Source organism: Vulpes vulpes, chromosome 10 (assembly GCF_048418805.1).
Source record: "Vulpes vulpes isolate BD-2025 chromosome 10, VulVul3, whole genome shotgun sequence".
Taxonomy (NCBI): Eukaryota; Metazoa; Chordata; class Mammalia; order Carnivora; family Canidae; genus Vulpes; species Vulpes vulpes.
Genome location: NC_132789.1, coordinates 39,931,087 through 39,954,983, shown reverse-complemented (window position 1 = coordinate 39,954,983; position 23,897 = coordinate 39,931,087). Strand labels below are relative to the sequence as shown.

The following is a 23,897-nucleotide window of genomic DNA, read 5'->3' as shown; positions in this document are numbered from 1 at the left end:
CTAGGATGGAGCCTCACACTGGGCTCCCTGCTCTGAGGGGAGCCTGCTTCTCCCTCTCCCTCTGCCTGCTGCTCCCTCTGCTTGTGCTTCCTCACTCTCATGCCCTCTGTCTAATAAATAAATAAAATCTTAAAAAAAAAGAAAGAGAGAGCACATGAGTGTAGGGGGAGAGTTAAAAGAGAGGGAGAGGGAGAATCTCAAGCAGACTCCCACCTGAGTGCAGAGCCCAATGTGGGCCTCAATCTCATAACTCTGAGATCGTGATCTGAGCTGAAACTAAGAACTGGATGCTTAACTGACTGAATCCCCTAGGTGCCCCACTGATAAACATTAAGATTAAAACAAATATGTTAAAATGCTTTCTGTTCTTTGTGACAATTCTTTTTTACCTCCTGAGCTTCAGTATAAGTTTATTACACTTAGCAGCCTTGTATTCATTTTCCCTTAGGGAAATGAAGGCTGAGGAACTGGATCAAAAGTTGGGACAAAGGAGCTTAGGGAGAGATGGTCAGCTCTGAGAGTGGTCAGGGAAAGAAGAGGATAAGAATTGAGTCAGAGCAGGGAACCTAGTCTGAATTACATGGGGTGGGGATTCATTTTATGTTATTCAGATTTGGATATCAAAGGAAAGGATCATCCCCAAATCTAATAGGACTCACAGATCCACAAAAACCTCCAGCCAGTCTCCCTGCCTACCGTGTCTCTCCACACCAAGCCATTTACCCACACAGGATCCTGAGTGACCTCTCTGAAGCACAGGACTGACTGTGCCCCTTCCTTGGGTCCTCACTGCGCAATGAGGTAAAGCCGCTAACGTCGTCAGTTAGAGCTTTTCCAACTTGGCTGCTACCTCCCTGCCACTGTGGTTCCCAGCCCTACAGACACCCAGTTCCTCTGACCTGGGTTGTGCTCCCATTTGTCCCTCATGGTCTCACGTGCTATTGAGTCAACCGGAGCATTCTTCCTTACTCCCCTCCTCCATCTCCTTGGGTCTGTGGCATCTTCACCTGATTATCTTGCTCCTTCAGGGCCAATCTTAGATATATCATTTCTTCTGGAAAGTCATCCCTGACATCTGGCTTGAACTGCTGAACTCGGAACTTGTCCTATTAAAGTATATCACCACAAGTTCACTGTTCACTTGTTTGTTCCTCTTCTTTACTAGGCTGTAAACTTGGTGTAAGGACCTGGACACCTAGTTTACTGTGGAACTCTCTGTGCCTAAACCAGACCTTGGCATTGTGCAGTGAATTCTGATTGACCGACTGATAGGGTAATGGACTAAATACAGGTTTAATGAATTATGTGTCATCTTAGAATTGACAGTTCTACAAGGAAACTCTGTATGGGGATGAAGGGGCATCTTAACAGAGTTCACAGTTATTTGGCTTTAATCCTGTGAATGTTAGGATTTTGAAGGAGAACCACTTTATAAGTTCAGAAGACCTGGCATGGCAATTTAGAAAGACAGGCACAGGGAGCTTACCACCATGGGACAAATGAACCCCTTCCTCCAGCAGAGAGGAATCTGGGCAGTCTCTAAATAGAAGACATAGAGGTTAATGCTGGGTAGTTGTAATAAGATTAAGAGTCTGTAGGACCAGCTATATTAGCTATCTCCTGTCTCACTCAGTCTGTTCTGAGGGCTGGAAGGAGCTCCTTGTGACCTCACCTTTACAGGCCTCTTACCTGACACTGCACCCCTAATCTGGCACTGCCTCCCCCAGGAACTCTTTTTAACCTCTTCTTTCACCTTGCCCATTGCTCATCATTCCTGGCTCACACCACAAGTATGTCTACCTATGCCTCTCTCTCAGCTGGCACGCTTTCAGAGAGGGGATGGAGTCTGTTTAATCTCTGGCTCCTCAGGATCTGGCACAGAGTGTTTGACAACCAGCTTGGACTTGTAAAAATGCCAGTGTCATGTTATGGAAGGTAGAAAACAGTTTGGAAAACTGCTGTAGATATAAGGGAACTAGAGATAGAACAACTAAATGTAGTGGATGACCCTTCACTGGATCTTGGATTAGGGGGAAAAGTAGCTAAAACTACATTACTGGGACAACTGGGGAGACTTGATACAAACCATATATATATCAACTAGTAGAGCTGATTAACGTTACATTTCTTGAGTGAGATAATAGTACTGTGTTCCCTACTCCTAGGAGATACATAGGAAAGTTATTAAGGATTAAGGCTCTCATCTGCAGTTAACTCTCAAATGGTTCAATAAATAAAAATACACAGGCACTAATATATGTGCATGTACTTAGAGAAGCAAGTACAGTAAATATTGCAAAAAGTTAAGTGGTAAATCTAGATGAAGAGTGCATGGTTGCTCACTCTACTATTTGTACAGCTTTTCTATAGGTTTGAAGTTTTTCAAAATAAAACACTAGAGGAAAAAAGTGAAGTCTCAACTTAGATATGGAAGCCTAATGGGACCTGCTATACCAGAAATGCATGGTCAATCAGGTCCAAACCCTGAGGGCTAGGGTAGTGTGGAGACAAGCTGTAGAGAAGGGGAGGGGGGGCTCCAGTAAGTACGTAGATAAGAGAGCTGGTAGCTTTGGGTGCTGAATTAGTAGAAGTACGTAGCCAGGTAGAAGGGCAGCAGTGATAAACTCCAGATCCAAGGGGCAAAGCAAAAGACAGCCCTGTGCAGACCAAGCTGTTTGGCAGAGGCTGGGGTAAGTAAACAGGAAAGTACAAGAAATAACAGATGATCAGAGGTGGAGCACAGGGTCAGTAAGGCAGGCAGGCAGGTAAGCAGGCAGGAAAGATAAGCAAAGGAGCATAGAGGAGTGAGAAATCTAGGCAAAGCTCTGGCTTGTCTGGGCACAATTAGAACGCTCACTTCAGGGAAGTAAACAGAAACTGGGGTGAGAGCAGCCAAGTTGCTGAGCACCCAGGATGGGCCACAGAAGTTAGAGAGTGGGCAGAGGAAGAAACAGAGTTGGCTGAATCATCTGGAAATGAGGGCAGGAATAGGGGCAGCCAGTGGCGGCATGTGATAACCCTGGTCTTTGTCTCTTAGTTGATGAGGCAAGAGGGCAGAGTGGCCAAAGCTTGCTTTTTCCTATCTGGCAGCTGAATCAGAGAGATGCAAATTGAAACAATTCCCAGGAAATACCAGGCCTTGATTCCAAACTCCCTCCATGACTGCAGGCCCAATACACCCCTCCTGGCTTCTCCATGCTGCTACCAGTGTGATTCTCTTCACTCTTAGTGACGATACTCCACTTAAAAATTCTGGATTCCTGGTTCTTTGAGAAATCTCTTTAGACTAGCAGCTAGCCTTGGTGTACACTATCTCCTCTCATGATATTCATCTTCCAGAATCTCAGGTAGGCTTCACTTTCATTACTGAGTGCAGCTCAGAGTTCCTGAAGGCCACCAGCTAGGGATATTTAACAACTGCCTTTGTCTACCCCCCTCCCCGCCATGCCCAGCCCAGATCCCAGTGCAATATGATAAGAAAGCTCTTTTCTGTTCTCAGATTCTAATGATGAAAGCAAGTAGGGGAAGAGGTTAAAGAAGAAGTTTCCTCCCAAGAAATGGATCAGTGAGGGGGGCACAGACATGTCTGCAGGACCAGATGGTCTGGCCCTCCCAAGGAGTACCTGAAATTCAGCTTGTCTTTTTGCCCTGCAGGTAAGTCATATGAGCAGCGGTCTTTGGGGTGCACAGACATAGATGAAGGCAGGTTTGGGGAGCTGAGTGAGAAGTCACTTCCCCAGGCACGTTCTCTAGAAGTGGCACTTTTATCAGGAGTGACTCCATTAAGATGACGATAAAAAGATGCTGTGGAACAAGACTTGGGCAGGTCAGAGGGGTGGGCACCTCTCTGACTTTGGCTCCTTCAGCAATGAGCACAGCCCTGGCACTGATGGCACCACCTCTCTGCTCCTCTGCCCAGGATGAGTTCCACGAGACTCTTCTCAAGGGCCTTTGCTCCCTCTCTCCACAGTGACCTACCTCACTATGTGTGGGGCCGAGTTCTCCTCCCCTCCGTTCTGTGTCCGGGGCAGCAGATAAGCGATGCTGATCTCCTTTCCCTCTGTAACCTCTCTCGGAAGTGCTTAGTCACTGATCTGGCCAGGGCCACGTGGCCTCCGCCTTCCCGCTGTGGGTCTGCTCTACTAACTGAGAAAGTTATTTTCCACCTCAGGTCGAGATGGCAGGAACTTGAATTGACTTGCTAGACAGGCAGTGCTAGAGGAGCTAGGGCCACGCGCCAAAGGAAAGAGTGGACGGCCAATCACGAGGGAGCGCATTTCTCAATCTGTAGCCTGAGACTAAACCTTCCTGTTGGCAAGGGAGAGCTCCCTTAGGCCTTTGCTGCCGGCTTCACCCTAGGAGGGGTGCTGTGACTTCATGGTGGCTTCACGTGCTGCGTGGGGCTTAGAAAGGGAATTGTGAACCACCATTTTCTAGGGATAAAAATCCAGAGGAGAGAAGGTTAATCCTAGAGATAGGAGACAAAATCCTGGAAAGAACAGAGTTTGGAAGAGACCAAGGAGTCCCAGGAATGGCAAAGGCAAGGAACAGAAGGCCAGGTCTCCGGAGCATAGGTACCAGGCTGGCAGGTGTGAGGGCCGGCCCCAGGGCCCTCACTGGCGCTGCTACCAGCTAGCCCTGTGCCCGGTTCTTAGCCCCGGCCCCATCCCAGCTCCTACCTGGTAGGTACCTGTCGTGGCTGTGGCTGTACTCAGTGGTGGTGAGTGGCAAGTGAGTCTGTGTAAAGGGCTGGTTGCCAAACAGATTGTCACTGCGAAGGTTGTGGCAGAGTTTCTCCAAGAAGCGCAGGACGTAGGTGATGCTGTTGACTGCTGGGAGGTTGAGAGTATGCTGCTCACGGTCAAACACGGCTGTGGAATTAAGGAAACAGGGCCGAGCACGTCAGCCTGGCAGTGCAGGGCAGAGCGGGGCAGGAAGAGCCCAGCCTACTGCTTGCCTCCGGCTTACCTGGTTACACAAAGCAATCAGTGCCCAGGATTTTCCCCTCCCTCCCTCAAGGGTTTGGTTTTTTGCCTCCAACTCCAAAGGCCTGACAGTAATGGGAGTGGCCAAGCCAGGTCTGTTGCAGGGGCTCTGGTGTGATTTCACTCAACTTGTGAAAATGACTGTGAACATGACTCTATCTGCTCCATCAGCTGGCTGGGCCTCCTCCAGGAAATCTGCTCATTTCGGGTTCTATTTCCCTAAGAACTGCCAGAGAACAGAGAAGCTGGGCAGATGAGAATACAGCTGTTGCCAGTAATGGTTTAGGTGCACAATCTGATCTGTATAAGGGTGCTAGAGTTTCAGTAACATTTGGAAGCATCCCACGCCTGGTTTTATTTTACTCCCTATCTATTTCTATTCAAGAAGTATCTGTATAAGCCTTACAAAGCAGGCTTTTGCATTTGTCTCTAAGGGCAGCAAGGTAATGAGGAGATAGGCCATTCCCAAGAACCAGTTTTGGAGCAGAAGAGGAACCCTAGAGAAGATGTGGGCAACAGTAACTCCACAGAGGTAGCAGGGAAGGCCGGGTTCCCGCAGACTATACGGCACAGAAGTCTTCCTCAGAAGGAGGCTTGATTTCCCAGCAGTCCCTCAGGCTTCTAGAACAATGCCTTTCATGCCTGCTCCCATCCTCCACACAGCCAACTGCTCCCTAGCCTGGGCTCCCACACCACCCTATACACATTTCTCATACATCAGAACACCTCTCACCTATCATCTTTCCTCCCTCTCCCCTGGCCAGGATCTGGCAATAACCTCGGACATATAATAAACGCTCACTAAAGGTTTGCTAACAAAATAATTATTTATGGGGTCTTCTAAAAGAATACAGGTATTCATGGAGTCTTCCATGATAGCTGGGTTTCCTGAAGCTGATACTGCAACTTGTTAGAGGGAAGGGGTATGAGACTATGTAGTATCATGCAGTTGAGACTGAAAGGCTCCAGGTCAAATCTTCATGGGTTTGATGGGTAAGAAATAGGGTTCTGGACTTGGAAACACTGAAACAGAACCAGGGCACAGGAGAAAAAGTGAATATTCTCAATGACAACAAAAAACACAGTGCAGTTGAATCAGACACAGCAGGAGAAAGAGAGGAAATGGTTTTTCCCACTCCGCCCTGGGATTCAACTTCCTTGTAACAGGGCTGGCTTGGGACCGGGTGGCTAAGGAGTCAGAAGCACATGACAAGAGTCCTGTGGTCCCTCCAAGGCTAGGCAGGAGGCTGTGGCAGTCTGGAGAAGCTCCTGTTGCCACAATGCAGCCCCTCTGGATTCTTTCTTCTGGAAAGCAACACACATCTACTTTCTGTATGCAGGGGCTGAGCAGGTAGCAGGACGGGAGTCTGCCCAGGGGCTTATAAGCAGAGTCTATGTGGGTATTCTGCTTGGCAGAGGTGTGTGTAACGCTCAGAAGGGTCCCAGGAGTTGAAAAGCAGGACTCTCAGAGGAATGGAATCCCTTCCCATTTCAACAGAGTCTACAGGCACGGAGTAGGAACCGGGATACTTTGCCAGAAATCAGCCAGTGGAGAAGGCCTGCCCCTCTGACTAGGAGGCCACACTGGCCCAAGGGCACTTACCTGAGATAACTTCACCACCGTGGCCCTGTTTGAGGAAGCTGAAGACGGTTTTCTGATGATACGCACAGTCGATACAAGCCTGGACAGCCTGCTGCAGCACCACGGAAGCGCGGGCCGGCCCAAAATGGTCAGGGAGCAGCTGGACCTTCTTCTTATCTAAGTGGGGGCCTGGGCTGCCATTCTTGTTCAAGTAAATACAAACTGCAGGAGACAAAGAGCCAAAGCAGCTTACAGAGCGTCTGGGTTACAGAAATGATAGAACAGTGCTCTCTTCTGTCTCTTGCACTCTGGGCTCTGGTCCCTCGCAAGACTCTCAGCTGCTAGGCTGGTGGAACACCAGGAGGGGGGTGGGGGTGGGGGCCTGCGTCCAGCTGCAGCCATCCCAAAATGCATGACCAAAGGCTCTGGGAACACAGCCTGCTGGAAGAACAGTCCAGACCAAAAGCCAAGGCCCAGAACTTGTACTTTGTCTTCTGTGCACGGAAAAGGGAATCTAAACAATTCCTGCAGATGTATGCACTTTCATGTTCAATACTTGGTCACCTCACACATTCTTTGGATCTCTTATGTTATGTGTGTCGGAGTGGTAGGGACCATGGCAATGTTAGTGTGTGCTTGTGTGTGTTTGGCCTTGCACTTAGAATGGTCATGCCACAGGTCACCTGCCTTGATTTTTGTTCTGGGGCTGGGAATCTATTTGTTATCTTCTGCATTAGTAGTCAGGCCCAAAGAAAGTGGTAAAATAGACAAATATGGGAATAAAGAAAACCATGGAAAGGGCTAGAGGGTCCCATGTGGAGAGTGTTGCTCATTTCAGGAGTCTCTCCTGTCAGGCCAGCAGGGCTCTCTCCTACTGCAGCCCTCTACCTGGCATGGTGCTAGGCAGGGAACAGAGTGGGCAATGGAGGTACTTTCTTGGTCTCCAGAGGGGACCCACGGCAGCCTGGTCAGTTATGACATTCCCTCTTCTGATGTGCCTTTAAGGCCCCATTTGAGCAGGGGTACTCTGCTTTCTCACACTGCCATGGATCACTAACTAAAGGAGGAGGTGGGCAAAGGGCCTTTCTTGCTATTAAAGGCAAAAAAAGCTAAGCGCATGGCTGGGTTGGCTATGGATGGACCACCGTTCTCATGCAGGGGGGCCTCAGCTTTAGCTAGCCTCTGGAAAGTGAGGGGTCTAAGCCATGTGCTGTCTGAGGACTCCTCACTTAATTCTAAGGCAAAGCAAGATGAAGAGAAGGAAATGGAAAATAGCGAGAAAGGCAGGGTGTGGAAGGTGACAGGTGGAAAAAGAAGAAGGAAAAAAGGTAAAAGGTAAGCAAGAGGAATTGAAATACACATTCAACTCCCTTCTCTCCTAAAACCCTCTAAAGTGAGTCAGACAATAAGGGAGATAGCTAAAAACTTTGGAAGCTGGAAAGCAGATAAACAAAGTAGCAATTGACTGAGTGACCCCAAAAAGTGGAATCCTTAACCAACAATGGGGAAAAATAAGAATCAAGCTGTTTTTTCTTATAATTCACAAAAGACCCAAGAATAGGCAGGTGCCTCTGGAGGTGGGTGTGAGGCAGATCTACTGAAAGTAGCAGGTAAAGTGGGTGATATGACTCTTTCACTGCAAATAAAACAAGTAAAAATGTAGGAACTCAAAGGAGTAGGAAGAGTAGTTAAAATAAATGAAGACCCAGATCTATGAAAAGACACCCATAAGAATGGTCATAGCAGCTTAGTCATAACAGCAGAAAACTAGAATCGACTCAAATGTCTGTCAACAAGAGAATACATATACAAATTATGGTGTATTCATTTATCAGAATAGCACTTAGCAGTACAAAAGAATGAACTATTGATAGGGTGCTTCTCAAAAACATTATTTTTAGTGAAAGAAAGATACAAAAGGTATATATAATTCTATTTATATATTAAGTTGAAGAATAGGAAAATCTAATCTACAGTGATAGAAATCAGAATAAAGGTAGGAGAGAAGGCTGGTCATAAGGATGTATGATATGACTTCTAGGGGCAGTAGAAATGACTTTTATTTTGATTTGGGTTGTGGTTACATGGTGCTTACACAGATTAAAACTCATCTAATTGTACATTAAGATATGTACACTTCACTGCATGTAAATTTTACTTAATTAAAACATATGAAAAGAAAAAATATAACCAGCCCAGTGATGATTATAGAGAGAAATTCTACATGGACTGAAGTGTGAAATACAAAACGCAAACTATAAAACTTTTAGTATTATTTTTAAAGATATATTTGTTTATTTGAGAGAGGCAGAGTCAGAGCGAGTGAGCATAAGTGGTGGGGAGGGGCAGAAGGAGAGAGAGAATCTCCAGCAGCCGAAGTCTGAAACTGGGCTTGATCCCACGACCCTGAGATCATGATCCGGACCGAAGGCAGATGCTTAACTGACAGAGCCACCCAGGTGCTCCTAAATTATAAAACCTTTAAAAATGTGGCCCTCCCCACAAAACAACTTTCCACTTTCTTGGGACATTCACTCTTAGAACCCAACTACCATGTGTGAGTAGAACCCACCACCTTGTGGCGAAGTCTACGTGGAGTGAAATCCATAGCTACAAGTGACTTGTTAGCCACTTGGTGGAAGTGGGTCCTCCAATCCTTGTCAACCATGTCAGCTGACACTGCGTGGAGCAGACACAATTGGTGGTGGTTTGCTGTGTAGCAAAGGATTAGTGGAAGGGACTGTGGTACCAGAAATAGGGTGCTGCAGTAATAAAAGCATAACACACATGGCTTTGGCTTTGGGACTGGGAAGCAGAAAGCAGCAATACAGGGCCATGAAAAGGGTAGGAGTGAAAGCATAAAGGGCTGAAGCAGAAGCCTGTAGAAGGTGGCGGAATCAAAGGATTCTTTTTGTTTTGTACTGTTTCTGCCCTGATAATGCTTTTACCAGAAGGCTTCTTTTAGAAACTTGAGAGTGGAAGCCTACAAGGTTTTGAGGAGGCTGCCAGTGAGCACTTAAGGCAAGTGACGAAAATCTTATTGGAAGATGAAGGATGGGAGACACTTGCTAGGTAGTGATGTAGAGTTTGACAACACTGTCACCTGCAGTAACGTGGAACCAGGAAGTAAGTGTACCCGGTGGACTCAGTGAAGTAGATAGAGATTTCCAGACGAAGTAATTAAAGTGCCAGGTGGCTTCTTACTGCCTATGATAAAAATGCAAAATGAGAGAGATGAGTTTAAAAAAAACATAAAAAATAAAAAAGCCCAGGACTCATAGATTCCACAAATAAAAGTGCTTCTCATTTCTAGTCCTTCCAGAAGACAAACAATTCTAAATTAAGAAAGGATCAAATACGGAGTGGGGCAATAAAATAATTTATTAAGGGGCTAGAATGACTTAAGACTATGCTTCATAGATTCCTTCTGACCAAAAGGCCCTCCAGGAATCTTAAGGGTCAGCTTTGCAGATTCTTTCCCTTAAACGGTAAGTTTTTAAGAATCTTAAAGGCATTGTCTCCTAGCAGCCATACTGGAAGCCCAAAGTAGGGAAGGGCTTACCTTTAAAAGATTCAAGGTTGTGACTTTTGTCTAATGAAGGAAATCTCAATGGTAGTCACAGAAAACCCCTCAAGTTTCTAAGAGAATCATTCATAAACACTGTCAGCTCAGATTAAAAGGGACAGAAATGGTACAAAATGAAAGAATCCTTTAGACCCAAACCTTTTCCAGATGGGATGAAACCAAGAAAGCAACCTTAGTTTTCTTATGGAAAAGGAAGGATGATTCAGAAGACAAAACTAAGACCCATGGAAAACCCCAGGAAAGTAGTATTGGATCTAATTAAGGAACTGGCAACATGTGCCCAGCTGGATTTCAGAATTTCTACAAACCAGTGACTGTTCCCTTTTGAATGGGTATATCTGTAAGTTATCCTATACCTGTGGGGAGTGGACAACATTTTTCTTTAGTTCACAGATCTTCAGATTGAGAAGTACACTCAAGGAGCTACTAAACTTGAGAACTGCACCTGAGAGGTTTCATTTGCAACTGGATCTGATATAGCTGATGAGATCCTAGATCCAGAGCCTGATGTTGTAAAGGGATGGGACTTTAAATGGAGAATCTTGCAAGAAGAATAAATTTCCCAAGCAGGCAAAATGTAAATAATTTATGTCCAGAGAGTAGAGTGAAGGGATTTAAAAATATGGTCCATAATTCTTTGACCCTCTTCTCATAGAAGAGTACGGTCTATTCTTCTCTTGAATCTGAACTCTGTGACTGCTTAAGTAGAATATGGTGAAAATGACACTATACTAATTTGGGGGCTTAAGTCTTAAATGGAAGCCTCCACTTCCTGTCTCCTGGGACACTTGCTCTTGGAATGCAGCCACCATGGTATGAGGAAGCACAAGCTACCCTTTAGAGAGGTCTGTGTAGAGGAACCAGCACCAGTTTTGCTAGCCATGTGAATGAACCTTCTTGGAACTGGATCCTCTGGCCCCAGCTGAGCCACCCCAATGATGCCATGTGGAAGAGAGATGAACTGTCTTAATTTTAATACAGTTGAATATATTGATATTACTCTTTTTGGTATATGAAAGGTTATACACCTTTCTTTTATGGGTCATGCTTTTGTCTTGTTTTGAAAGTCTTTCCCTATCTTAAGGTTGTAAAGATATTTATAACTGTCATGTTTTGGTTTTGTGCTGTGCCCATGAAATTAGAGGTTATAAAAAAATTGGAGAAGGATTCAGTATATAAGGAGCTTGGAAGTGGCCACTCCATCCTAACAACAAATGAAAAGTTGAACAAATGAAAAGATTAACAATCCTTTTTAGATCCATCAGAGGAGTGAGGTTACAGGATAAATTGCAGCCACCCAAGTTTGGAGAGATAGGTGAGTACAGAAAATCACATTTTGCCAAGCAGAAACCTCCACAGTAACCAGTGCCAAGGTAGGAAAATCTAAACTGTAACTGACCAATTGCTGGAAGTTTAGTGTGGACGAGTCTAAGAGTTAAAGACTCCAGGGGACCCACTCAGGGCGGGGGTGGGAATTTCCCATACTTTTCTAAGAGTTTTACCTTCAGGAGATCAACTAACATTCTCATAGTGAATATTGGAAAAAATCCCCTCATGCATTGGGCATGGAAAAGCATTGGGCATGGAAAAGGAACCATTTAAAAACATGCTAGAGTGTTCTACTCTTCTTAACAAGGCCTGCCCTCTGGAAAAATTATTTTACCAGAGCTTGCCCTGAGAGGATTTGGTCAGAGCCTAACCTAACTAGGAGAAGGGAAATACCCAATTCCAGCCCTCTCTTGTCATCCTGTCCCATCTAAGGGCAAGGGAGGATAAGAAATACTGGTGAAGTTCACAGCATGGGCCCCCTAAAAGACTGAGACCTAATCACAGGACTATAGAATACTTTCTCCCCCAGCACCTTATCATCATATTACTAAAGCCTATTTACAACAATTCCTTTTACCTACTACTTCATGTCTGGCTATCAAGAGTAAAATTACAAGGTATACTACAGGACAAAAACTACAGTTTTAAGAGATAAAGCACAAGCATAAGAAACTAGTCTTAGACTAGAAATCATAAGAACTAGACTCAGACATGGCAGGGATGCTGTAAGTATTAGATTGGGAATTTAAAACTAAGATGAATATGCTAAGGGCTCTAATGGATAAAGTAGACAGCATGAAAAACAAATGTGCAGTGTAAGCAGAAAGATGGAAATTCTGAGAGACTCAAAAAGAAATGCTAAGGATAAAAAATACTATAATAGAAATGAATGCCTTTTTTAAAAAAGATTTTATTTATTTATTCATGAGAGATACAGGCAGAGGAAGGAGCAGGCTCCCTGCAAGAAGCCTGATGTGGGACTCAATCCCTGGACCCCAGGATCACAACCTGAGCCAAAGGCAGATGCTCAACCACTGAGCCACCCAGGTGCCCCAGAAATGAATGCCTTTGATGGGCTCATTAGTAGACTCATTAGGGGGCATGAACAAGAAAAGAATCACCAGGCTTGATGGTATTTCAATAGAGATTTGCCAAACTAAAAAAGGAAAGAGAAAAAAGACTGCAAAACAAAACAAAACAAAACAAAACACCCAAGAGACTATCTAGGAATTATGGAAACACTACAAAAGGTATAATATACACACAGGAATACCAGCAGAAGAAAGGAACAAAAGAAATTTTTGAAGACAAATGACAGAATTTCCCCAAATTAGTATCAGACACCAAATCACAGATTCAGGAAGATCAGAGAATACCAAGCATGAAAAATACCAAGAAACCACCTACAATAAGGCATATTATATAAAAATGCAAAAAATCAAAAATTAAAAAAAAATCTTGAAAGAAACCAGAGGTGAAAGCCCCCTTACCTACATATGAGCAACAATAAAAATTAACATCCTTAGAAACCATGTGAGCAGGAAAAGACCACAGGGAAATACTTAAACTGTTGAGGGAAAACACCAACCTAGAATTCTGTACCTTGTGAAATTATCCTTCAAAAGTAGAGGAGAAATACTTTCTCAGAGCAAAAAAAAAAAAAAAAAAAAAAAAGAGGGAGTTTGCTGATAATAGGTTACCTTGGAAGAAAGGTTCAAGGGACTCCTTAGAGGGAAGGTAAATAATACAGATCAGAAACTCAAATCTACATAAAGAAAGAAAGCACTGGAGAAGGAATAGATGAAAGCAAAAAAGAAACTTAATTTTCTTATTCTTAACTGGTCTGACAGATAACAGTTTCTTCAAAATAAAAATAACAACAATGTATTTGTGTATGCTTATGTGTGTGTGTATATGCTTATTTATACTTATGTATAAGTAAAGTGAATGACAGCAATCATACAAGGGATGGAAAGGAGGAATTAGGATTATTTGTTATTATATCTGTGATGTGGTACAGTGCTGTTTGAAAGTAGACTTGGATTAGTTATGAATGTATATTGTAAACTCTAAGGTAATCACTAAAAAATAAAAAAGAAGTATAACATATACTAAAAAGGAGAAAAATTGGACTCCTATAAAATGCTCAATTAAAACCACCAAATACAGAGAAAAAGGGGCTCCCGGATGGCTCAGTCAGTTAAGCATCTGCCTTAGGCTCAGTTCATGATTCCAGAGTCTTGGGATCAAAGCATGCACTGGGCTCCCCGCTCAGTGGGGAGTCTGCTTCTTCCTCTGCCCCTTACCCTGCTTGTGTTCTCTCTCAAATAAATAACTAAAATCTAAAAGAAAAAGGTAGAGAAAAGTGGAAGACAAAAATAGACATAAAGAATAAAGACAACACTGTGATGCCTGGGTGGCTTAGTGGTTAAGTGCCTGCCTTCAGCCCAGGGCGTGATCCGGGAGTCCTCAGATCGAGTCCCACAACAGGCTCCCTGCATGGATTCTGCTTCTCTCTCTGCCTCTCTCCCTCTGTGTCTCTGCCTCTCTCTTTCTCTGTGTCTCTCATGAATAAATAAAATCTTTTTTTAAAAAAGAATAAAGACAACAAATAGAAAACTCAACAAATATGGAAACTATTTAACCAACTATAGCAATAATACCTTTTTAAAAAAAGATTTCTTTATTTGAGAAAGAGAGAGAGAGAGAGAGCAAGTAAGCACAAGCAAGCAAGGGGAGGGGCAGAGGAGAGAATCTTTCAAGCAGACCTGGCACTGAGCTCAGAGTCTAATGTGAGGCTCAATCCCATGGCCCATGAGATCATGACCTGAGCAGAAACCAAGAATCAGACACTTAACTGCCTGAGCCACCCAGGTGCTCCAATAATCATTTTAAATACCAATGTCCTAACTACACCAATTAATTAAAAAACAGAGATTCTGAAAGTGAACCAAAAAACAAGATCCAAGTATATGTTGCCTACAAGAAATCCACTTTAAATATAAAGAGACATATAGATTAAAAGTAAAGAGGTAGAGAAGGATATACTATGCTTACACTAATCAAAAGAAAGCGGAGATAGTTATATTAATTTGAGATGGAGTAAACTTCAGAGCAAGGAAAGTTACTGCAGATAAAGAGAAGCATTACATAATGATATAGAGGTCATTTATCTAAGGAGATATATCAATTCTTACCTTATACGCAACTAACAAAGGACCATCAAAATATGAAAGGTAAAAATTAATAGAACTCTAAGGATAGACAGATGGATCTACTATTATAATTGGAGACGTCATCATCCCTCTCTGAAATGGACAGATCCAGCAGGCAGAAAATCGCTGAGGACATTGAAGAACACAATCCTACCATCAATCAACTGGATATAACTGATATCTTTACACATATTCTTCTCAAGCTCATATGAGACATCATGAAGATGAACCATATACTGGGCTATAAAGCATATCTTAACAAATTTAAAAGAACAGAAATTGTTCAATATTTGCTCTTAGACCACAATGGAATTAAACAAAAAAATCACCTGTAACAAAGACAGGTGGAAAATCCCCCAATACTTGGAGGTTAAACAACATATTAATAAATAACACATAGGTCAAAGAATAAATCTCCAGAGAAATTTAAGTATATTTTGAACTAAATGAAAATAAAAACACAAAATTTCTGGGATGCAGCAAAAGCCATGGATGGGAGGAAATATATAGCACAGTATGTGTTAGAAAAGAAGAAAGATCTGAAATCAACAATCTAAGCTTCTACTTTAGAACACTAGAAAAAAGAGCAAATTAAAACTAAAGTAAGCATAAGCAAAGAAATAATAAAAATTAGAGCAGAAATCAGTGACACTGAAATTGGAAATCTATAGAAGAATAAAAATATTGGGATCCCTGGGTGGTGCAGTGGTTTAGCGCCTGCCTTTGGCCCGGGGCGCTATCCTGGAGACCCGGGATCAAATCCCACGTCGGGCTCCCGGTGCATGGAGCCTGCTTTTCCCTCTGCCTGTGTCTCTGCCTCTCTCTCTCTCTCTCTCTCTCTCTGTGTGTGACTATCATAAATAAATAAAAATTTAAAAAAAAGAATAAAAATATCAATGAAACCAAAAGCTGGTTCTTTGAAAAGATTAACATCAATAACCCTTTAGACTAATTTCTTAAAAAGATGACACAAATTACTAATATCAGATATAAAAGAGAGGACACCACTATGGATCCATGGTCATTAAAAGGATAACACAGGAATACTATGAATAATTCTAGGCCCACAAATATGATAATCTAGATGAAATGGACCAATCCATGAAATCCACAATCTTTCAAAACTCATAAAGAAGAAAAAGATAATCTGAATAGGCCTATATCTGTTAAAGATATTGAATCAATAATTAACCTTCCAAAATAGAAAGCACCAGACTCAGATGGATTCACTGGTGAATTCTACTAAGCATTTAAGAAATACATTTTACCAATTACCTAGAATCTCTTAGAAAATAGAAGCAGAGAGAATACTTCTTAACTCATTCTAGGAGGCTGGCATTATCCTAATACCAAAACCAGACAAAAACATTACAAGAAAATTAAAGATCAATGTCTCTCATAGACATAGATGCAAAAATTATCAGCAAAATTATTAGCAAATCGAATCCAACAATATATAAAAAGAATTATACATTACAACCAAATGAGATTTATCCCAGGTGTGCAAGGCTGGTTCAAAACAGTTAAAAATCGATTAATGTAATCTGTCACATGAGCAGGCTAGAGAAAAACTATCACATAATCATATTAATAGATAACAAAAAACCTCTGACAAAATCCAAGACCCATTTATGATAAAAACTCTCAGCAAACTAGGAATACAGGAGAACTTCCTCAGCTTGATAAATATCTAGAAAAAAACTTCAGCTAACACACTTAATGGTAGGAGACTAGAAACTTTCCCACTAAGATCGGGAACAGGGTAAGCATGTTCCTTCTAACCATAACTTCTTTTAAAAAAGATTTTACTTATTTTAGACAGAGAGAGTGAGCAGGAGGTCAGGGGGAGCAAAGGGGGGGAAATCTCAAGCAGACTCCATACTGAGCATGGAGCCTGATGCAGGGCTCAATCTCATGACCCTGAGATCATGACCTGAGCTGAAATCAACAGTTGGATGCTTAACTGACTGAGCCACCCTGGTGTCCAGTCACAACTTTTGATGATTGTATTGGAAGTTCTGACTAATGTAATAAGATAAGGAAACAGATTGGGAAGGTATACAGATTGGGAAAGAAGAAATAAAACTATCTCTGTTCACAGATGACAGAAATGTCTATGTAGAGAATATGAAAAAATTGATCAAAAAATTCTGGAACTAATAAGCAATTACAATAAGGTTGTAGGATACAAGGTTAATACATAAAAGTCAATTGCTTTCCTATATAACAGTAAGGAGCAAATGAAATTTGAAGTTAAAAACACAATACCATTTACATTAGTACTTCTAAAAATGAAATACTTAGGTATAAATCTAACAAAATATGTACAGGACTTATATAAGGAGAACTACAGGGGCACTTGGGTGACTCAGTCAGTTAAGTATCTGCCTTTGGCTCAGGTCATGATCCCAGGGATTGAGCCCAGCATTGGGTTCCCTGCTCAGCAGAGAGTCTGCCTCTCCTTCCCCATCTGCCTCTCTCCCTGCTCATGCTCTCTCTCATTCTGTCTCTCAAATAAATAAAATATTTTCAAAAAAGGAGAACTAAAAACTCTGGTGAATGAAATAATAATAATAAAAAGCTCTTAATACAGTTAATACTATAATTAATATTATAATACAGACTAAATATAGACTATTAACTATAGAGAACAAACGGTTTGGTTACCAGAGGGGAGGTCGGTGGGGGGATGGGTAAAATAGGTGATGGGGATTAAAGAGTACACTTATCATGATAAAATAAAATAAAATATAAAAGAAGAGAAAATGAAATAAATGGAGAGAGATCCTATGTTCATGGACGGGAAGACTCAATATTGTCAAGGTGTCAGTTTTTTCCAATTTAATCTACAGATTCAATGCAATTTCAACTGAAATCCCAGCAGGTTATTTTATGGCTACTGACAAACTGATTATAAAGTTTATATGGAAAGGCAAAAAAACCTCTAAATAGTCAACACAATTTTGAAGGAGAAGAACAAGTCTGGAGGACTGATACTACCCTACTTCAAGACTCACTATAAAGCTATAGTAGTCAAGATAGTGTGAAAGAATAGACAAATAGATCAGTGGCACAGATAGAAAGCTAAGAAATAGTCCCACATAAATATAGTTAACTGATTTTTGACAAAGGAAAAAAGGCAATATAATAAAGAAAAACGTAGTCATTTCAACAAGTGGTGCTAAATAACTGGACAGCCACATGCAAAAAAGAGACTTAGATATAGACTATACACAACTTTTTTTTTAAGATTTTATTTATTTATTCATAGAGACAGAGAGAGAGAGAGAGAGAGAGGCAGAGACACAGGCAGAGGGCAAAGCAGGCATCATACAGAGAGCCTGACATGGGACTCGATCCTGGGTCTCCAGGATCACTCCCTGGGCTTGCAGGTGGCGCTAAACCGCTGCGCCACCGGGGCGGCCCTATACACAACTTTCACAAAAATTAACTCAAAATAGTTTACAGACCTAAATGTAAAATTCAAAACTATAAGACTCCTAGAAAATAAACTAGGAGAAAAATGAAATGACCTTGCGTATGGCAGTGACTTTTTAGATACACCACCAAAGAAATAACTGATAAGCTGGATTCATTAAAATGAAAATATTCTGCTCTGTGAAAGACACAATCAAGATAATGAGAAGAAAAGCCATAGAGTGGGAAGAAATATCTGCAAAAGGCACTCCTGATAAAGAACTGTTTTCCAAAATATACAAAGAATTAAAAAAACCCTCAATAAGAAAATGAACAACCCAATTAAAAATTGGGTCAATGCTGTTAAACAGATACCTTGCCAAAAAAGATATGCAAATGGCAAATAAACATATAACAAGATGCTCTCCCCTGTATGTCATTAGGGAGATGCAAATTAAAACAATGAAATACCACCACACATCTATTAGAACAGCCAAAATCCAGAACACTAACACCACCAAATGCTGGCGAGGGTGTGAAAAAAGGAACTCTCATTCATTGCTTATGGGAGTGCAAAATGGTCCAGCCACTTTGGAAAAGACAGTTTGGCAGTACCTTGCAAAACCAAACACACTCTTACCATATGATCCAGAAATCTTATTCCTTGGTATTTATCCAAAGAAATTTAAGATTTATGTCCACAGAAAAACCTGCACATGAATGTTTATAGCCACTTAATTCATAATTACTCAAACTTGGAAGGAACCAAGATGTCCTTCAGTAGGTGAATAGATGAACTGTGGTATAGCCAGACGATGGTATATTATTCAGCCCTAAAAAGAAATGAGCCATGAAAAAGACATGAAGAAAATGTAAATGCATATTACTAGGTGAAAAGGCTATACATACTGCATGGTTTCAACTTTATGACATTTTGAAAAAGGAAAAATTATAGAGACAGTAAAAAGATGAGTGGTTGCCAGGGGTTAGAGGGCAAGGAGGGATGAATAGGCATAGCATGGAGGATTTTTAGGGCAGGTAAACTATTTTGTATGATCCTAGAATGGTGGATACATATCATTATACATTTGGGAAAACCCATAGAATGTACAACCCCAAGAGAGAACCGTAGTGTAAGCTATGGATCTTGAATGATAATGATGTTTCAATGGAGGTTCATCACTTGAAACAAATGTAGTTACTACTCTGGTAAGGGATGTTGATAATGGAGAAGCCTATGCATGTATGGAGGCAGGGGTATATGGAAAATCTCTGGACCTTCTGCTCAATTTTGCTGTGAACCTGAAAAAACTGTCTAGTAAAAAATTCAGAAAACAAAAAAGAGCTAGCAGATGCAAATATCCAAGAGTGGAGAAGTAGAGCATAAGCCTTTTCTAAATGTATGTGACAAAAAGCCTAAATGTATGTAAAATTCTTTTATGCAATCATTTTGCAGGACTGGTTTTCCACCAAACACCCATTGGAAAATGCCACTAGAGTAATGAATAGTGATACTTAAAAGTAAGATGCTAGACATGAGAAACTCAATACAAAATTTGGAAGATAGAGTTGAGAAAAGCTTTGAAAAAAGTTGAGCAAAAAGTCAAAGAGAATAAGGAGAAGATTAAAGAGGGTTAAGAATATTATAGCGCAGGTTCAAGAGGTTCAACATCATGAACAATGTGTGTCAGGAGGAGTGCAGAGAGACAAAGAAGAAGGAGAAAATCCCTGACGAAAGATTTTAAGAAAATTTCAAGAAACTAAATGAATGGGCACACACAAGGGCCAGCATGGCAGTGTCTCATCCTAGGTAAGACTGCAGAACACTAGGGATGAAGAGAACATCGAAGAAAACAAACAGGTGTCATGTAAAATTAAACATGCAATGTAAGATTTACATGGGAAAACAAAGACAGGGGAAGGAGCAAACTGGGAATAATACGAAAGGGAGGTGAAGAAGATGTCAAGGAACTCAGCAGGCTTCAGAAGAGACTTCTTCATGACAGTATGAAATGATAGAATATATAAAGTGCTTGGACATAAAGAGATACGTACACAGTAGTGAGAGCTTAAAGTTGAATTAGTACTAGCAAAATAAACACATAAAGAAATCAACAAGATTTACTCTGAAAACAACATGTGCAACAAAGGAAAAGTAATCACAGTACACTACTTGGCTCAGTTGAGAACAGTATGCCACAAATTACAATGACAAAATACTGGGCGGTCCGGGTGGCTCAGAGGTTTAGTGCCACCTTCAGCCCAGGGCATGATCCTGGAGACCCGGGACTGAGTCCCACATCAGGCTCCCTGCATGGAGCCTGCTTCTTCCTCTGCGTGTGTTTCTGCCTCTCTCTCTCTCTCTCATAATAAATAAAATCTTAAAAAAAAAAAAAAAAAGACAAAATACTGAAATCTAATCAAAATTATAATATCATGGTATTAAAATAGGGAAGTATGTGTGGGTGGGTAAGGGACAAGGAGATTAAGAAGAGTTAAATCTTCAACTTCTAAAGTGGGTTGTCAGTTAAAAAATGCCTGAAGCATAAAAACAATTAGGAATATCAACATGCCATTCACACATCTGGAGGTAAATAAAAGAATAGCTGAATTAAAAGTGATTGCATTTAGTGAGAAATGACGGGGGAAAAGGTGGCCAGTCTGTTTTGTTTTTGTCGTAATTCTTAAAAACATATTGTTCCTTTAAATTATGAGCATGTATATAACTGAAAAAAAAACTTAACTCTTAAAAAGTGTTGTGCAGTTAAAAAAATGAGAGGGAGGTATAAAGGATACAGTGTGGCACTTAGCTTTCAATCCATGATAGCTTTTACTGTTCACATTTGAAGAGTCTGTAAACGGTAACTTCATCTAATGTTTCCACTGCATAAGTGTGGAAACTGAGGCTTAGAAAGGGAAGTGATGTCAAGGACACACAGAATGAGCCAAGGCCCAGGTAGAGGATAGCCACACAATGAATGGTCAAAACTGCTTAGACTGTCCAGGAGCAGGAAACAGAGATGGAAAGCAAGTTCCCACTTTTCTTAGGCTGTGAGAGTCTGGTTGAGGAAGGGATGCCAGCTCAGTGACGGTCAGATTTAAATGGAACCTGCATCACTTAAATGGAATAGTGAGGTACAGTCATTGCTGTGGGTCTTCTAGGTAAGGTTGAAAAGGTACACAAGTCCCTTAGTGGTATCTAGAATGATGTGGATAAACCAAGCAAATATATAGGCATCTAGGGGACATGCCATGACGTTGGAAAACATATAATCAGTATTGTTACCAAGGTGTTTATCTGTTTTTTATTCCTCATCCATGGGACTTAGGAGCAAAGGCCACTGTTCATTAATTTAATGATACTCTTGCATGAAGTTAACCCAACAACTGGCTGGGCTTAGATGCAGATAATATATTTGGAGAAATTATGTAATAGGACCCAAAGGTTATGTGGAGAAGAAACCAGAGCTGGCCTTCCCATGAAACTCAAATGTTCCAGGATTTGGGTGGAGACATACTTAACTCCTAAGAAAAAGACTCTGCTAACTTCCCTGGAGATCATTCCAATTGCTTAAAGAAGGTGGAGGATCTACAGAATAACCAGAGTGAGGTTTCACATGTCTCTTTACAACGTAAGAAATGAGTCTTGTTCTTTACAGTAATCCCATTGGGATTCCAGCGGTGTAGCTCTTCTAAAGTTACCTTCATAGACGGCTGGTTTATGAAATGGAAAAAGATATACATAACCCTGGTTGACTACCTGCCCACTGCAGCCACCACACTGCTCTGAATCAAATGTTCACTGGCTGGTCTCCAAAATCAAGTTCACTCTCACAGTACCAAGGTTTGCCACCATCAAGGACTTAAAAGAAAAATTAGCCAGAGTTTTGTTTGGGATTTTAGAGACTGGTTTTTGCCCTCGTCATCCTGAAAAGAAGGTGAAGGCTCTCACTGGAAATGAACTGTAGCTCTGAATTTCAGTGTTGGTGGACGTTCTCTCCAGCTTTCAACAGACTTTGTGGAATCCCATCCTAAAATGTCAGCCAGTGCTCTCACGTAACTGTCCCATGACTTCTTCAAGAATGATTTTCTAGAAGTTGTGGATTTCTTGAAAAGTTTAACATTGAAGAGTAAAGATGAGAAAAATGGAATTCTTCAAGTTTCAGCTGCTAGTAAGAGGAATTAATAGCATTGTGGTTGGTGCCTCTTCTGCTTAATCAGTTGGTGTGTGCAGAGCCAGCAGCCTTTAAGAGTTTTCTTCCTCCCCTGCTTGGCCCCATAAAAACAATGCACTGGGAAAAACCCCAGAACCCCCCTGCCTGTTCTTGCTGGCCCTGTTCCAGTCCTAGGTGAGCCCCGTGCTGCTCCAGCTATTGAGGTGAAGCACATGTGGAACAAGCTGCTGTCCCACCTGGAGGCCGACATGGAGCGATTCATTCAGGAGCACCTGAAGAAAGTCACCTTGCCACACGTGTCACCAGGCTGGCGGGATGCCAGTGATTCCATTGTGGCAGTTACTCTTTACAGCCCAGCAATGCTGGTCTACTTGGATTAGAGGTGATGGTAGGAGGAGAAAGATATCTTCAAACACACTGCCTCCAGTTCTATGAAAACTATTGACCCTTCCTGACGGTGGATTTTCTTAGCCTATTTAATTTCCCATGAATGGAATCCCAGATGTAAAAAGTACCTCAGAACACAGTGAAAACTCCTTCCCATCAAGGTCTAAAAAGGCTGAAGAGGGGCCTTATTAGAGTGAGCTAAAGGGGTCGGCAAACAAAACTGTCCATGTATATATCTGCCCCAGAGAAATGCTATGATGCTCCCAAGTCCTCGCTCACTAATGAGGAGATGCGGGATGACTTTGAGCTCAGCAGCTAAGACACTGAGATATACTCTGGAGGTGGAACCACGGCTGCAAAACCTATTCCCTTGGGGAGCAAAAGGCATTTCCTCCTCTGCTTCCATTCACTGAAGAGTCCAAGCTTTTGAGATCAAGCTTACCCCAAAAGACCAGTCTTGCGCAAAGTGGGGATGAGCCAGATCAAACCAAGCCACTGAAATGTGTCACAAGAAAGGAGGCCTAAGGTTCCATCAGAACTGAGTTTAGGAGAGTTTACCAATTCAAGTAAAAAAGAAGCCAGTACAAGATCCTGAGTTGGACTGTTTTGCTGATACGATCCCAGAAATGAAGCCTGTAACTGCTATTCTTATTTTAACTGATTGAGGGCAAAGATGATGGTTCCCAAAGATGATGTCTCACCAGTCATGCAATTTTCCTCAAACTTTGCTGCAGCACAAATTACTGAGGGAGGGCCTGAAGACTGGGGAGGGGAAGGGACCTGAGCTAGGAAAACAATAACTATGACACTGTGTGGCAGTTACACTATAGGAAAAAGGATTCCTTTAGGGGAAAAAAATACCACATGAAACTAGTACCTCAAAAGCAGGCTCTGCAGACAATGCTCCCCAGAACATCCTGTTTCTGCGGTAGCAGGAGCTCTGTGCTACCCGCATGTGCGCCCCTGAGTGCAGCTAAGAGCCCCAGGCAGTGAAGAGGCTCACAGCTCTGATTTCTCTGAGGAAAGGCTGTGTGGGTTTGACTAGAGCTCTGTGAAACACAAGTGGCTGTTGAAAGGCTGAATTCACTGTTACTGTTTTTCCTCCAGTAAAGAAAGAAAATAAATACAAAAAGCCAAGCTGATTAGCTTAGTTCTGTGCCATTTCTTTAAGTCAGAAGAGTAAGCTCTACTATGAAGTAAAACTTACAGAAAAAATTTTAG

General features: G+C 41.9%; 1 protein-coding gene and 1 pseudogene across 28 annotated transcripts in view; one reads left to right on the top strand and one right to left on the bottom strand.

The window, feature by feature from the left end:
- Positions 1-23,897, bottom strand: part of SCMH1 (Scm polycomb group protein homolog 1) — a 179,607-nt gene that overhangs the window by 13,977 nt on the left and 141,733 nt on the right. For all 28 annotated transcript variants that reach the window (XM_072723689.1, XM_072723690.1, XM_072723670.1 and 25 more), the window contains 2 exons: positions 6,589-6,789; positions 4,680-4,871 (listed from right to left, as the gene is read on the bottom strand). In XM_072723689.1, the coding sequence (XP_072579790.1) occupies positions 4,680-4,871; positions 6,589-6,789 (393 nt within the window). The remainder of the gene's footprint in view (positions 1-4,679; positions 4,872-6,588; positions 6,790-23,897) is intronic.
- LOC112908222 (protein-associating with the carboxyl-terminal domain of ezrin pseudogene) lies at positions 9,615-23,460 on the top strand (annotated as a pseudogene).